Source organism: Leiobunum rupestre, chromosome 2 (assembly GCF_980474605.1).
Source record: "Leiobunum rupestre chromosome 2, qqLeiRupe1.1.hap1, whole genome shotgun sequence".
Lineage (NCBI taxonomy): Eukaryota > Metazoa > Arthropoda > Arachnida > Opiliones > Sclerosomatidae > Leiobunum > Leiobunum rupestre.
The window spans coordinates 86,030,401-86,047,358 of record NC_143385.1 but is presented as its reverse complement, the minus strand read 5'-3'; the positions used below and the strand labels follow the sequence as shown (position 1 = coordinate 86,047,358).

Sequence of the window (16,958 nt, the reverse complement as noted above, 5' to 3'; positions counted from 1 at the left end):
CAGTTGGCGATCATGTTTTGGACCTTTTTGGACAAGGCTGACCAGATGATGCCACGGACTGTACTGAAAGCCACTCGGTACTTCTTCTTGTTTAAAGTGTATTCAGACCTCTCTGCTACTGTTAATGGTTCCATTGGTTCAAGCCATTCGCCAGTAAGGATCTCGTATACGTCTCGTACGGTTAGAATGTCGACGATTAGTCTTTTCCAACTCCTCCAATTCTCCGGACCTGATAGTTTCTCGACGTCTCGACGAAAAAGACTATCCATGGTTATTAACGGGAACTGTTGACAGGATACGGATTACGGTGATGGTAACTGAAACCGGGATACAGCAGACTAGATCATCAGCATAGTAGTGGCGCAGTGGGAGCGTGCTGGGCCCATAACCTATTGGAGTTTTAAATCCAAAGTTATTCAGCAGAGCTACCCTACACTAACTAACTAACTAACTAACTAACTAATGAAACTAGTAAGAAATCATAACTTAGTAATTTAAAAGACAAACGTTTATTAAGAATGAATACTTTACAAGATGAACGACATATTAGGAGTGACGATAATAATAAACGCTGTAAGCGAATATATATACACATAAGGTTAAAAAATAGTAAGATAAGATTAGTTATTAAAAATATATCTTATTTACAATAAACATTTTTTAACCTATTAAAAAAACTAAACGAGAAAAGCCGATAACGCTTTTTATCTTCAACAGAAAGGTTGAGATCCGCATCCTGAATGTCAATGATATTAACGGTGGCTATAATGCAGTCCTTAAGGCTTAGATTGACGAGCCTAGGTCTGCGATTGTACCAAAAATTTCAGAACAAAAAGAAACCGCGGAGATTAAAAGGCCCTAACACTTCTGAAGTGCGTAGTTTAAATTTTGGTCATAAGTATCGCCGCCTACCGACCCAGATTTAAATTTAATATATGAAAGCTGTCTGCTCGTTCAAAATTATCTCTACACAACAGCTGAAACTTGAAAGTATCAACTGAAAAACCAAGAAATGGCGTCTGCTGTTTCTTCACATAATTAGTTGAGTGATATTAAGCCAGATGGCGCTATATTTCCTAAGCTCGAAGCCTATGTTGTTTAAATTGATAGACATATAGTAGTTTAAATGTACATACTTTTATTAGTTAAAACATGCGAACATGATTTATGATCTAGTCTAGGTCTACATAATACAGATGGTCATCATGGTCTTGATTATTAGAGTATCGTTCTACCCGTAGTGCCCCTAGTGGATTAATCTAACATAACAATATAACAAATCTTATTAATGCCAACCCTCTTCCTTTCTTTGTTATTGCCCAACGAATCTCGCGCCCAAAATAAACAAAACGTCACCGAGATATCTGAGCCGTAATAATACATTTTTCAAGCCGCTTTTGTGTAGTGCATGAAAAATAGTCCTTATTTACCACCCATAGATCCGGTTACCCTTTTCTATGGTAATAGTATCGTCTGCTTGTGTTTCAGCTTTAAATGGAATTTGTTAGGGAGATGAGAGTCCTATCCGTAGTGGCACTTTTGGCTGTTTGAAATTTTCACTTTTCAGTAACGATTACGCGTTTTATCGTTGAATTTATTAAACATATTTCATTAAACTAATTCTATCTGAAATAGACTGAAAATGAGTTCTGTGTTGGAAAAAATTGCAGGCATAGAGGGAGAGGTAATATGTTTCACATACATTTAATACATATGCTAAATTAAGATTTGGGGCCTTTTAAAGTTCCAAGCTATTAACTAAAAGCAAAAGTTAAAAAAATTAATGTTCGTTATTTCTATTGACACCTGGTGGAGGTTTTTTTGTTGTTATATAAATCATAAATAATAGATGCATCCAAAAGATGTGTCCCAGGTGTATAGATGAAGAAACTAACCCCCCCCCCCCCTCATATTTGCTTTATCCTCTAGCCTTAAATATCTCAGCTTCTACCCAGTCTACCAGAATATGATAAATTTACTAGCAGTAGGGGTGGCGTACTTAAACAATCCTATGTTGGCTGAGACGCACTTTTGTTTCATATCTTAAAGTTGCACAAAAGCATTCGATATACCTACCTACCGCAACTTATAACTAATGGAGTTGAAAGTTTAACCTATTGTTTTTAGTTTATGATTTTTTAAATCATTTTTCATGATTCTAGATGGCACGTACGCAAAGGAACAAAGCTACGATGGGTCACTTAGGGCTTCTCAAAGCTAGATTAGCTAAACTGAGACGAGAGCTCATTACACCAAAAGGAGGTGGGGGAGGTCCTGGAGACGGTTTTGATGTCGCAAAAACTGGAGATGCAAGAATTGGATTTATTGGTATTTGCTTTCATTATGTCCGAAGTTTTCTATAAGTATTAATTCCCCATATGTCTGACATTTACCTGAACTTTAGTTGTACTCATTTCAATGGTGACATCCAAAACTTCTTTGGTGTGAATTTAATTAAATCTTTATTGAGAAAAAATGTGGTGTTTTAATAAAAACTATAAAAATTCACCAAAAAACAAAACTAGCAAAAGATTTGTTATGAAAAATTAACCTAGAGCAAAATAGATGCCACTAAATAATAAACTTGTTCTGTATTTTATGACTCCTAACCTAGCGCTGTACTTTTTTTGAAATATCTAAATCTAACCTAGCGCTGTACTTTTTTTGAAATATCTAAAGTAGGAATATATTTTTAAGAGCCTCATTAAATATTTTGTTCATAACCAGGGTTTCCATCAGTTGGTAAATCGACCCTTATGACTACATTAGCGGGTGTCTATTCCGAAGTAGCTGCTTACGAATTCACCACATTAACGACGGTACCAGGAGTTATAAAGTATAAAGGAGCTAAAATTCAACTTCTAGATCTCCCTGGTATAATTGAGGGAGCTAAAGATGGCAAAGGAAGAGGGAGGCAAGTTATTGCAGGTGTGTTTAAGATAATGGTATTTTTACTTCTTTTTTTTATATAAATCCCCAGTGGTATTTCTATCATAATTGATTTTACTTAAAGAAAGTGGCGCCTCTAGTGTAGTACCTGGATGATATGATAGATATTATTTTGGCAGTTAGTCTAACCTAGTGTACGAGTCCGATTTGGTTGATTTTTCCAAAGCTTATGAATAAACAACTCCTGTATATTTCCATCAGGCATGGCTATTCAAGTTCTAGTTGCCCAAATTTAACACATTCACTGCCCTATGGCGAGGCTTAGTATAAAATCTCAATTTTAAATTATAATTATAATAAACATCTTTTTGATTTAATAGAAATAAGTTAAAATATGTAGAGATACACACCTACATTATGTTAAAGGGTTAAGAGTAATTTTCTTGCTTGTTAAAGGGAATATAACCTGCAAAGCAACCTTTATGGAAGACCCTTTCAATTTTTCAAATTACTATGTACAGTGGCGCCAAATATTTCTAAAGGCAAAAGCGGCCAGAGCTGCAAATGTTGGTGTTGCACTGCAGGTTGGTGTTGCACTGCAGGTTGGTGTTGCACTGCAGGTTGGTGTTGCACTGCAGATTCTTGTTGAATTATATTATTCTCTATGGCTGCAATAATGGGTGTAAGAGGTTTTTAGTGTAATAAGGAAAAGCGTTTAAGGTGTTCTTTGGAGCCGCCACTAGCTTTAAATAGCCAGCGGGGTTGCCACACGTCAATAAAAGTCTGGGAATTTAAAAATGTGCCTAAAATTCAGGGAAATCAATTTTATCTTGACACATTTGGAAGGTAATTTTATTCTAGATCTATGAATAAATTCTATGATTATCATTTATTTCCTTGAAAGTTTGGCTAATTTTTTCAACATTGCAATAATCATTTTAATGAAATAGAAGTACATTTTCTTCTGATCAAAGTAAAGTATAAAATAAAAATTTTGGCCTTAATAAGTCAGGGAATTTGAGTCTTCAAATTTTGTGTCAACCCTGGCCAGCGAATATTATCATTTTTTCTTCTTTAAAAAGTAATTAATGCTGTCCGACTATTCATTAGTAAACACACTATATTTTAATTTTCTATAGTTGCTCGAACTTGTAGTTTGATATTTATTGTGTTGGATGTTCTGAAACCTTTGCAAGACAAGAAGATAATCGAGCGTGAAATTGAAGGGTTTGGAATTCGCTTGAACAAGGAGCCCCCAGGTGTAGTTGTTAGAAGAAAAGACAAGGGAGGAATTAATTTACAAACACTGGTAATTGCCTTTTTTAATAACATTCTACAGCGTCTAAATTTAGTAGTCCTATTTAAAGGACCACATGATTATTTAAATTTCACCCATTTGGGTCGTATGTCTCTTGCTTTTTGGAATGTTTGATAGATAGTAAAATAAATGGGGGTGTCACTGTTATTTCATAAGTGGATGCTAGCTAGGGATGGTACACTGGATTGGTTGATATTTGAGCATGTGCAGAGACCATTTTCTTTTTCGCTGATAAATATTTGTGGTAGACCAATCTTGATACCTCATGGAGCACATGCAGTGGCAGATACAGAAAAAACTAGGGGGGGGAGGGCGCTAAGAGACATCTTGAGCTATGGGTGTAATAACAAATCAAGTCACATGCAAAGCTTAAGCGGCAAGGGGGGCGCGCGCCCCTCAAATGTATCTGACACTGAACACATGGAGCCATTTAAGTTAGAGGCATGACAAAATGCACGTTTAACTATACATTTAGTTTTTACTTTACACTCATTACATTAAAATCGATATTATTCATTGTATGATACATCGTGAAGAGAGTTTTATATCATAATGAATTTCAGACAAGGCTGTACAGTTTTATAAAATATTTCAAAAAGTTTATACAGGCTGTTAACTAAAAAACGAAAAGTCTAAATGACTGTAACCAGGAGACATGACTAGGAGTTCACAGCCGGGCGCTTTTCCCAACGCGCGCTGTCAACGAAAGAGAAAGACGCGTCTTTCTCTTCCCTAACTTTTACCCCCCAAACCGTGGTATCTTCAGTCTCGGAGACGGACTCGAGATGAAATATTTTAGTGACGCTCTCTAGCGATGATTGTGGGAACTACCGCTGAAGAAAAAAACAGTTCTGACGGGGTTGTAGAGCCGCCTCAGCGTGAGCCCGCGATAAGGGTTTTTTCTCCCAGAGGGCGCAATGTTGATAGTATGGTATCTACGTGACGGCCGAGAAAAAAAGAAACCGCCAGCGAGAAAATTCGAGGGGTGGGTAGAAAGCGGGAATTATTGGGAAAAACGGGATTTGGGTTCACGACGCCGGGGCCCATTCACCGCGGCAACCGCTGTCAACTCCTAGTCATGTCTCCTGCTGTAACCCAATGCAAACACCATGATGATAACCTTTCAAATTGGAACCATTTCTCTAAATCCATTGGTTTTCGAGATACACTTTGGAAATTACCTTGAACCATGAGTTGGTCATCCGATTTTGAGAATTCAGATGAGTATGTCTAGTTATTAGTCCTTCACCCTGGTCTCTGGTATATTATTTTCATAACGACCCACCGGTTTTGGCCTAAAATCCCTCGACTTGTTATTGGTCAAATTAGGTGGGCACAAAGCTATTTAGTCCTAAAACGTGACGGGGAACACGTTTCTAATTTAAGCAAACAAAATTAATGTTGGCTTGCAACATCACGAACATGATCATGCTTGTAGTGAATTTCCTTTTATTGGGAATAAAGGAATTTAAAAAAAAATGTTACTTCAAAAGCCAAGCTCTTTAACTCCCACGCAAACACTTTTACATTTTCAATATTTAATGAGTTTTGTGAATTTTATTTGAAATAAAAATTGCATTTATTTTGTTCTTAATACATTCAGGTTAATCAGTCTGAACTTGATATGGAAACCGTGAAAGCTATACTAGCAGAATACAGGATATCAAATGCTGATATTGTGCTGAAATGTGATGCTACTTCTGACGATTTAATTGATGTTATTGAAGGAAACCGTGTTTATATCCCATGTATCTATGTCCTAAACAAAATTGATCAAATATCTATTGAGGTAATTATAATTTATAGGTTGATTGACAGTATTCCACTAGTTTTCATATTATAACTTTTATTAGTACCTGTTTGGTAGGTTTACTGGAGTATTGCTACTTCATGGAGTAGCAGTCTTTTTTTAAACGTTTAATAATTTTAAAATTTATAATTACTGGAGTATTGTTAGTTAATTTTAGTAAACCATGTACACTCTGTTTAAAAAGTCTTCGACAGGTGAAATTTTTGCCCTCTTTTTAATTCTGCTAGAAAACTATAATAGATAGATCGATGAAACCAATTGCAACTATTATTTATTTTCCAATATCTTTCGTTATTTATCGGTTTCGTCCGCCAAAAATTAATATTTTTGGCGGCGGGTACCGTCAAAACTCATTTTTGACAACTTTTTAAATATTGGTTCTACGGCACTGACTCGCGCGTTTTTGAATTCACAATGGTCGATTCATATTTAGAAAGTGGAAAAATTGTCCCTCTAAAACCAACATAACTACTAGTCTATGGATTGCCCAAGTTATAAAACAGCCTAAATTTCTTTGTAAATTTTTTCTTCTACAGGAGTTGGATATAATTTATAAAATACCACATTGCGTACCAATTTCTGCTCATCACAAATGGAATTTTGATGATTTATTAGAAAAAGCATGGGAATATTTAAAGCTAACAAGAATGTGAGTTTTAAAATTAATAGTTTGGCACAGTTATTGAGGGCTTGAGATAAACCGTAAATAACATAATCCATCAAGAACGCATAGAAATAACAAGGACCCCAGAGGTCCTATAATTCCTATAAAATCCTATATTTTCCAAAATGTCCTATAACATCCTATATTTTTAGCAAAATCCCCCAAAAGTCCTATAAAATCCTATAATTTTGATATTTTGCCCATTTCAAATCCAGCCACTCAGTTAAATTGCTAGATTTAGCTATAGGATAAATTCATATACCAAGTCTATACTTTTGTTATTGTTAACATGGTTAGCTACTAGTATATTTTTGTGATAAAATGGCTAAATAGTTTCAATTTCTTAACTGAAAATCAAAGATTTATTTCACTAAATATAGATTTGGTTTTTAAATAAATAAAGTTAGTAAATTAAATAGCATATATAGTCCTATAAAATCCTATATTTTTGTAAAAATTGTCCTATAAAGTCCTATATTTTTAGAAATATAATCCTATTTTTCCTATAAAAAAATTGAAGATTTGAGTGGGGGCCCTGAAATAACTAAGATCCATGAAAATATTATTTGCTGGTACCATGAAGTTTTACTTCTCAAACTTAGGCCTATATTTTCATTTAGGCATCCAAAATGGAGTCTATAGATCATAATTTATGGTTATTATTATTCTTATAATTATAAATTATAATACTTCACTAAACAAATGCAAATTAAAGAATATCTTACCATTTTTAAATCTTAAATCAGAGCAGGCTAAAAAATATTCTATTTTGCATTTTCTAGATGGGGCATTTCTCAGAAGTATAAGACCATGGCAGTAAGGGACAATGTTATCATACTTAGTTGTTAGTTACTTCTATGCCTTATTGATTCCCTAATTAAGAAACACATCCAGTGCAGGGAACTAATTAACAGACCAATTAGACATGTTTCTGATTTACAGTGTAATTAAAGTAAAATATGGAAGTTAATCTACAAAAGTGAAAAGTGTACAATTTTTCTCTGAAATAATTTTAATATCTTATTTTGTATTACAGCTACACAAAACCCAAAGGACAATTACCCGATTATGAAGCTCCTGTTATTTTGTCAGTGGAAAGGCTCACAGTAGAAGATTTTTGCAACAAATTACACAGAACTATAATGAAAGAATTTAAGTGGTACGTTACTTATGCTGTCTTAAGGGCTGTGTAAATTCTACCCTTAGCACGAGGGCCTAAGCTTGACTTTCGCTTAAGGGACCTTATGATAGGTTTAAGGTGCACATGAAAAAGCATTCCAAACTCTACAATAAATTATAATTATAGTTGGAAATAATTTTTTTTTCAGTGCTCTAGTTTGGGGTTCATCTGTAAAACATTTTCCACAGAAAGTGGGCAGAGATCATCTGTTGAATGATGAAGACGTTGTTCAGGTTATCAAAAAGTGAGAACTTCTTTATGTAAAATATATACAGCAAAGAATTTGGTATGTACAGATAGAGCATAGCGCCGATTTGATTTGGGTCGGCGGCGGCGTTTGGCGAAAATCAGCCAGCACTGATTATACAAAAATCCTCGGCGGCATTGATTTTTTCGGCGGGGGAAATGTTTTAAAAATTTTTAATAAAAATTCCAAAATGTTTTTGAAGGAAAAAATATAAAGTTATGTAAAAATTCGGCGGCGTAATCAAAGTTTATCGTCAGCGGCGCACCGAAAAGTAAATTGCTCGGCGGCGGCGGTTGGGCGCTAGAGAAATTATCGACGATGCTTGGCTCTATCAAAAGTAAATAGGGGGAGAAAGTCTATCACTACCTCCAGATTTTACCTTCCACCATGCTTGACACCCTTTTTAAAGAGCTAGTGATCACGTGATATTTCTAACCAATAAGGATAGCACATTACGCGCGAAGTAGTGCATTTGTGGTATTTCGGTCCGCGCTCAAGATGAAAATTTTGAATTTTATTCCCTGGCAACCATGTCACCGCCTCGCGATTTCAAATAGTCTCTCTGTCAAATGCTGACCATTATTCCTTCGATAACGGTTGATTTTAATTAATAATTACTATATCAATTGTAAAATAAACAAAAAAAGCTCGTAGCTATAGCTATTATTTCGGTTAAACTCGCAAATTGTTAGGCCTTAACATCGTAGATTTACCAATTAGTCCCGATCTCTGCTCTTAGATGGCGCCACGTTCTCCACGATTTAAGTGAGCGTTATTCTAGTTACGGTTTATTTCTTTCCAAAAGTCGCGTTATTATTTTTAAAATGTCGCATTTTAGTTTCTGTCATATATCTACTTTATTTAGGAACTAAATTAACCAAATTATCGAAAGCAAAAGTTTAATATTAGCGTATTTTATAGAGAACTATTTTTCATCGTGGCGGAGTACAAGCGATATCTTTGTGTCCCTGTAAAGAGGCGAGGTGGAAGTCATTTCCGAAGCCCAAAAATTTTACCCCTCAAATAAGACGTCGTGCGGTTAGACCCAAGTGCCAGACTTTCACCCCCTATTTACTTTTGGCTCTATATACAGTTATTGTTTGAGGTCATTATAACAAATTTAGGTTAATGGCTTTTGGAGTAACCTTGTATATTTTACTATTTACTATTCATATATAAGTTTATCAAAATGACTTACACAAAAATTTTGCATTTCACATTATCAGTAATTATATGACCACTAATACCTCTTATCTTTTCAGGGTATGAAATGAACCACCCCATATGAAATATGGATCATCATTTTGTTTTATTATTTTATTACTGAATTACGCTGTAATAAAAAAATATGGGAAATTGTGTGGTTTTCATTTCAATGGTGAACTAAAATTACAGGTATAACCAGGAATATTTAATCTGTAGAAAAGTTTAGTTATTATGGCTCTCATCACTGTTGTTAGTACTAAAACAATTATAGATTACACAAAAAAGTCTTGATTCGCACTTTTAACATGAATTTATCGTCATTTTTATTCAATTTTGCTTGGTTAGTATTAGTTGGAAACCGTACTCACATCGATTAAATATTTAAACAAACTAGTTTACAGTAAAATAGCGATATATATCATTGATTGATTTAATACTACATTTTTAATATTACTATATTATAATATACTCGTACGTAGTCCAAAAACTTCGGCTGAATTTTTTAAGGCACCTTCCTTTAGTCATAATATATAAAATGTCAGAATTCCCCATCATATGGTTGTGAGCACAATTTTTAATGGCGGGAAATAGGCGGACAAAAATGGGTTTTGGCTGAAATCTCCGTTTGTATTGTATTTACGGCTATAAATCCAATTACGAAAATTAGGGTCCGGCTATTTTCTACAAAAATGTATTCGAATGTAATTAATATTGCGGTACGAGGTATCGTTATTGCGGAATCGCAGCTTGAACGTTGGACCCGAAACGAGAACTACGATTTGGCCCCTTCCTAGTCTAAAAACGCGGCCGCCGCTCTCCTTGGCATTCACCTGAATTTATGTCACATTTTTGTCCTTGTAGCCGCGTTTAAAATGGATAACTTGGACAGGGCCATGCAGAGAGTTTCGGGCTAGTGAAGAGCTAGGCGATGGTCCCCTATCGTACCGGCCCGAAAAAAAGCATGCTTGTGGGCCATTTTCTGCGGGGCCCAGGATATTTTGCCCCCTCTCTGCAGACCCTGAACTCGGCTAGCTATTGTTTTTTCTGTAATAAACGCTTAAAAATTTAACGATTTAATACTCTGATAAAAGCTATGCGCAATGTAACTTCATATAAAGTGCCGTAAAACTAGTATCAAGAATGTATTTATATTTAGGAAGAATGATTATGTTGCGACAATCGCAGGCACGTTGAACACCTTTCCCCCTTCTCGCGCGGGGGGGGAGACAAAACGTCATCGGCGTTTGATTACCATCGCGTTAGGTGACGTAAATTTTAAGCAGCCAATGAAATACCGGGACTATTCGTTTTATTTTAAGCGGAGGAGCGTACTGGGGGGACCAACGGGTGGATTGAGAGAAAGGCTAAAAAACGTCTCGACATAGACATTCTCCCTAGGTATAAATAAATACATTCTTGCTAGTATTAATACTTGAAAATGAAAATGGAAACTCGATTTTGAGCAAAAAGTTCAAAAACGTGGCAAACAGACTCCAATCTCCAGTGCGTGGTAACAAATTCACGCGATTGCGAAGGAGAGCGGCGGCCCCGTTTTCAGCCAATTGAAAAACGCGTTTCGGGTACATCTTTCAAACTGCGATTACGCAAAAACGATAACTCGAAGTGTCTCGAACCGAAATATTCCATAAAACTGTTTTTGTAGTAAATAACCAGCTATAGCCGTAAATACAATATAAACAGAGATATTAGTCAAAATTTTTGTGCGCCTATTTCTCGCCATAAAATATTGTGCTCACAACCAAATCATAGAAATATAAATGACTAGAGCCCCTGCGCTTCCCGCCAATCCCAATGGAAACGGGCAAGCTAGAAGGCTGCCATTGGGGTGGAATCGGGTTATCGGCGCCATCTGACAAGCGCATTAAACATTGTCGCCCTGGTTACGGCGGTTGCGTCGTGCGCAGTGGCCGGTACTTTTGTGTTTGCGTTTTTCATGTCACCCATGCTTTTTCCTATTCATAAAAAATGTCAAAGCTGCTACTGAGTGCACCGCGAAAACTTAAAATGATAAAATAAAAATTTTGCACTGTGAAAACCGATTTCCTAAAGAAATAAAATGATCATTTCATATTTAATATTATAGGAATTATTTTATACTAAACTCGGAATATAAGTGTTTGTTTTCACTAAAATGTCCTCTGAGCAATGCTGAATTGTTGAAGAAATGGGTTTCATTCGTATGTAGTCAACACTTTCTGCGGGATAAAAATTACATTCAAAATAGAAGGCACCATCTAAAAGCAAATGTACCTACACAAATAAAAATTACACTATCAATTAGGGTATTCTGAAATAATTAACAAACGGAAATATTTATAAAAAATGTCTTTCAAATTCTGGTTGAAATATCTCTCAAACGTTTCTATTCCTAAACATTACCATCTTGTAGAGTATGCCAATTTATTTATTTCAGGAATAGTTATTTACTTCGCCTGAAAACGTACGGAACCAATCAATTACCTAACACTGATGATAAGTTAAATGACGCTGAATTCCAAGATTACGGAATTTCGAGTATGCGTAATTTAGTCCACAATGAAATTATTAAAATTTAATTATAATGTTGCTATGATTTTTAGGATTTCTAACTTACAATGATGGCGCAAAGTCGACGGGTGACTTAAGGGTTACAGGTAACACTGTACCTTCCGACTCGGTCGCAATAGTTCCTCATCCCACCATAGAAGAGGTTAATTGGCATCCTATCGAGGTTGAAGCGCGAGGAGTCGGACACTTGCCATTATTTTGTACGGGATTTCGGGATTTCGTAGAGATTTTGGCGATTTTATCATTATTTTTTTAAGTGATTTTGGTTAATGTCTGACCCCTCGTTGAAGCGGCTAGTTCAAATCATACTGCGGGTGAAACATACCTGTACTATTACAAAGTCAATTGATCGGTAATTTAGGTTCAATTAAAAAATTTACGAAATAATATCGCACTAAGCCTTGGCAATGAAATTTCACAACGTTGTCCATCTAAACAAGTTTAGAGTGGTGTCGTGCGACCAAAGTCATAATAATAAAGCCTCTCCCACCCTAGCGACTGCAGACAAACTACCTAATGCAGTTTGTTGTTATTGAAAACAATTGTATTAAGCATTCACGCTCGCACATAAAAAGGATTGAAGAGAGCCAATGAAGATTAGAATATTTTTAAAAACAATTTATTCGTGCACTATAAATTCACATACAAACATTTTCGTTATGGGGAAACGATAACCCTATAAACAAACGCGACACAAAACATACCGGGCTGTAATGTTACTCAACGGTATTGGCGTCAACTTAAAACTTTAGCAAGAGCAAGAATAAAGTCTTACTAATAATGTTTTTTAAAATACTTGATTTAAACTTCAGCTAACAGTTTAAACTGACCAATTAATTGGGTACAGGCCAATACTGACCAGGTCGCCACCAAGCTCCGTACGGATGGGCCAGATCTGTGCGGTCCTTGCCGAAAGCCTTCCCTTCGCCGTCTTTCTTATACAGCCTGAAGTACACTCGTCTGACGTCGTCCAACCAGTAATTAGAATTAGGATAGAATATGAACCTCGGTAACCGCCTTCGAGGACGCGCGGCATCGACTTGGTTCAGTTTTATCTCTACGTCGTCCTGGTCAGAAATCTCGCAACGGACGCCATTTGATGTCAGAAAAATAACAATTAAAGCTGTACTAACGAAACATAACGCGAACCTCATGCGCAATAACCACTTCTAGAATTAAGAATAAATTAGATATCAGCGCAAAAAATATTCAAAGAATGGAAGACATACTATTTCCATCGTAGCAACGTCCCAGAAAGAAACACAGTCCACTTCGTTCTTTCGTACAAAACCTCGAATGATTCGAATTCGAGAAATTCGTTCCACTTTAAATAGTCATTTCTAATATATATTTATATTTTTTAACACTGGTAGGTAATATTGGCGCTCAACGGATAACAGAAAAATAAAGTTTTTTAATGGAAGTTAAGTCTTAACCAGTAAGTTTTACGACAGAATCACGAACAAAACCAACGTAGAGCTAAGATCAACGTCAAGAATGAATACTTTTTAACACTTTTTAATAGATTTACAGAAAAAATAAAGAGCTTAAGCGCGTATAATAAAGCGCGTACGCAGAACGTGAAGAACACGTCAAATTTACTACACTAAATAATTTCATTTTGATCATTTTGTTGTTAGTTTTTAACTCTCTTCATTACTTAATTAAAATTATTTTCAAGAAATTTTTGATTAAAAATTATCAAAAAAAACAGGCACCGTTTAGACGTTCTTTTTACACGTTTTAAGGCTCGGCTTAATCTCTTATCTTTAGTCCAAGGTTACATATGCACGCCTTGCCTTTTCAGAAACATTTTGGGCGATCTTAACCTCTTTATTTAACTTATATATTTTTTATAAATACGGTAAAAACCAATGGGAGTGTATTTTAACAATAGCTTGCATATATATAAAAAATGTTTTATTTTTTTTAAATATTGTCAGTGCGACCATGCATATCTTCTATTTTCCTCGGGTTATTTCTACCCATAGGTTTTCAAAATTTGCAAAAATCCCAGAAATTGTGTATTATTTCACAGTTAGCATTAACATTTTTATATGGTTATTATTATTCTATCGCAATAGACTTTGTTTCGTGCTTGGCATTTTGGTGGGGGCCTATGGATTTTTACTGCTACAAATAAAACAGGGCAGATAATAAGATATTTATGATTCTGTTTTTTTTATTCATGTACATAATTTTTTTGCCGTTTGCGGGGGACTTTTGTTGGTGGGGGCCCATATGCCTAGTCCTTAATCCAGCACTGCACCCAGCATCTGTGATTGTTGATAATAATTTAGGAAATTTCTTCCCATGTTTCTACAATCCTCCTACAAGCTTCTGTTATTGAGACTAGGCAATTTTAATGGTACTAAATTATTTATACCAATTAATTGGTCATCCTACGCTGTTCACACTTTACCACCAATTTTTGTGGGTCGCAATAACACGGAAATTGTTTACAAGAGGGCTTACGATATGGGTTCCTCCATTATCCAATGGTATTATTAATTTTTTATGGTCGTCTGCTATAATGTTCCCCGTATGAAATTCCGAAATTAGGTTTAGCCTGCTATTTCGATAATAGCAGGAAACTATATAGCTATACACTTGGAATTTCTAAGGAAGATTTTTACGGCCGTGATGAAGCTCGTATAAATGGGCGTGTCTTAAAGCGGGAAAACTCACAAGAAAACTCTCGCGCCTCGCTACCCTAATTCGACGAAAACTCGTCATTAAGCCTAGTCATGGTTATTATATTATTAGCTTACCTGATTATCTCTTTTATAACCATACAAATACCTGAAATTAGGTATCACTTAGGGATGCACCGATATGGGTACAGCCGATATATCGGCCGGCCGATATATCGGCTAATCGTGGCCGATAATATCGGCCGATTTTATCGGCCTAGGATAGCCGATATATCGGCCGATTTTAACAAAGTTACCAATCACAATATTATGCTTTTTTGTTTACTCTCGTAACCACCTGTTAAAAAATGATATGATCTATGGCTTTTGGAGTCGAAAAACCACTTATGATTCCTGACCGTTTTGGACGCGAATAATTATTTCCTACAACATTTAAAAGGAAATGTAAGGTTGTGGCAATAAATGTTTTCCATTAATTAGTTAGTTGAGTATCGCCTTTTTTTAAGTTTTTCCTGAAAATATTTTTCTAATACCAGAAGTATCGGCTAATATCGGCCTCGCTTAAGCCGATATTGGCCGATACCGATATTTGAAAAATTAGCCGATATATCGGTTACCGATATATCGGTGCATCCCTACACTACACTTCTTTCGCGAAGAACATTATAATTATTACTTTAAAATATTAAGTACGATAACAAATTGAGGTTTTTCAATCCATTGTTTTATAGGCCTATTTTGCGCGGGAAGATCGCCTATTTGTTACCATGACGACGCATTCTTTTCGCGTCAAACCTCGAGCCAATGAATTAGAAATGTCGTGTTACGTCTTACACTTGACGTAGTTAAGCCCTGCCTTTTTCTCAATGGAACCTTGGACATTCCAAGTGTATACCTCTATAGTTTCCTGGTTCGAAAGGTTTGGTGGTCAAACTGTATGCAAAAATGAAATACCGATATCTTAATGTTGCGTTAACATTCCATTTATAATATTGTTATGTTTTGAAAACACTCAATTACCGAAGGTTATCTTAGCAATATTCCAAAAAACGCCCTCCTGGATGGAAATTTCAAAAATGCAAATTCAATGGTACGTTTCTTGCCGTATAAATAACCATATGACTGGTACAAAATGGCAGCACCATATTTTGGCGCGAAACTAGTCTATAGCATCTCCGGCTCACTTCAAATGTCAGATAATATTCAAATCAAGCTGTGTGTTATACCATAAGTATATAATTTGACCCTGCTATAATGACATTCTTGAAACCCGTACCTTTTCAGCAGGCTAATGCTGATTTCTCAAAAGACGTTTCGGAAGAAATTAAATAGTTAGGGGTGAAATAACTAAATTGTGATGTTATTTACATAAGCATATATCCCTACCGAGTGTAGTTTTCATATTTTGCACAATCAGACGGAGTATTACCTCTAGTTTTGATGGCATAAATATGAAAGACCAATCATATTCTGGAATTTTACCAGCTCTTTTTTCGTTGGGAAACTCATTAAATTCAAACGAATCTGTGGTATATTTGAATATTTTAATGTTTTCCTTGAAAAACGCACACGAAAAAAAAACAAATATGTAGTCCTTCGTTGGGAGTCTTTGATATGGACAATTGAATAATATATCAAGATTATTCAAAGTTAGTAAAATATCGGTTTGGGCGAGGTAACAAAAACAATATAGACGGTAGACCTCGTACCTTAGATTATAAATCACCGCCTTGCGCCAGGCCCATATATGGGGGCGCCAGGGTATGCTCAGCGCCCCCAAATGTATACTTCAGCATCCCCAACCCGACCGACCCAACTACCAACTAATATCATATAACATACATCGGTTACCTGTATTTTTAATAAAATATTCGGTTTTCAACGAAGTCGAAATCCTTAATATAAAAAATAACAAAATAAAGCCAATTTCGGTATATTTACTAATTTCAGGAGAGGTAGTTAAAAATTACGATTTTTAGTATCAAGGAGGCTAATTATAGGAAAATATAGGAATATAAATAAGCAAATTATAGGAAAATATAGGAATATAAATAAGCGAATTATAGGAAAATATAGGAATATATATAAGCTAATTATAGGAAAATATATTAAACTAAATAGGAAAATATAGAAAAATAATACTGTAATTATTGCATATCGCTATACTTTGACTCGAATCACCTAGAATATTGAGAATTTTTGTACACTGCTTTCTTGCATTATTGGATCACTTAGCGGATTTCAAGATTTGGTTCGAAAGTGGCAGTTTTTTCACTACATGTTCTATGACACGTACTTAAAAAATTATCTCTGTTTTAAAAGATCAATAAATTAAATAGGAAAATATAGGAAAATGGGTGAAAATAAAGGAATTTATAGGAAAGCATTAAAAATATAGGAAAATATAGGAAATATAGGAAGT

At 35.3% G+C, this 16,958-nt stretch overlaps 2 protein-coding genes across 4 annotated transcripts; one reads left to right on the top strand and one right to left on the bottom strand.

The window, feature by feature from the left end:
- Positions 1–1,501: 1,501 nt before the first annotated feature.
- 128up (GTP-binding protein 128up) lies at positions 1,502–9,469 on the top strand. 2 transcript variants are annotated; one of them, XM_090165196.1, is made up of 9 exons: positions 1,502–1,684; positions 2,163–2,328; positions 2,728–2,928; positions 4,029–4,198; positions 5,811–5,996; positions 6,554–6,666; positions 7,718–7,840; positions 8,010–8,105; positions 9,371–9,469. In XM_090165196.1, the coding sequence occupies exons 1-9, from the start codon at positions 1,643–1,645 to the stop codon at positions 9,375–9,377; spliced, it is 1,104 nt and encodes a 367-aa protein (XP_090021322.1). In that variant the 5' UTR covers positions 1,502–1,642; the 3' UTR covers positions 9,378–9,469. The 2 variants fall into 2 exon arrangements, with proteins under 2 accessions (XP_090021322.1, XP_090021323.1); XM_090165197.1 differs by lacking the exon at positions 9,371–9,469 and having other exon boundaries at positions 8,010–8,109.
- Positions 9,470–12,485: 3,016 nt separating this feature from the next.
- LOC149960210 (uncharacterized) lies at positions 12,486–13,259 on the bottom strand. 2 transcript variants are annotated; one of them, XM_090165194.1, is made up of 2 exons: positions 13,112–13,259; positions 12,486–13,051 (listed from the first exon to the last, which is right to left on the bottom strand). In XM_090165194.1, exons 1-2 carry the CDS (start codon positions 13,118–13,120, stop codon positions 12,716–12,718), a joined length of 345 nt encoding a protein of 114 aa, XP_090021320.1. In that variant the 5' UTR covers positions 13,121–13,259; the 3' UTR covers positions 12,486–12,715. The 2 variants fall into 2 exon arrangements, with proteins under 2 accessions (XP_090021320.1, XP_090021321.1); XM_090165195.1 differs by having other exon boundaries at positions 12,486–13,048; positions 13,112–13,222.
- Between the last annotated feature and the right edge of the window lie 3,699 nt (positions 13,260–16,958).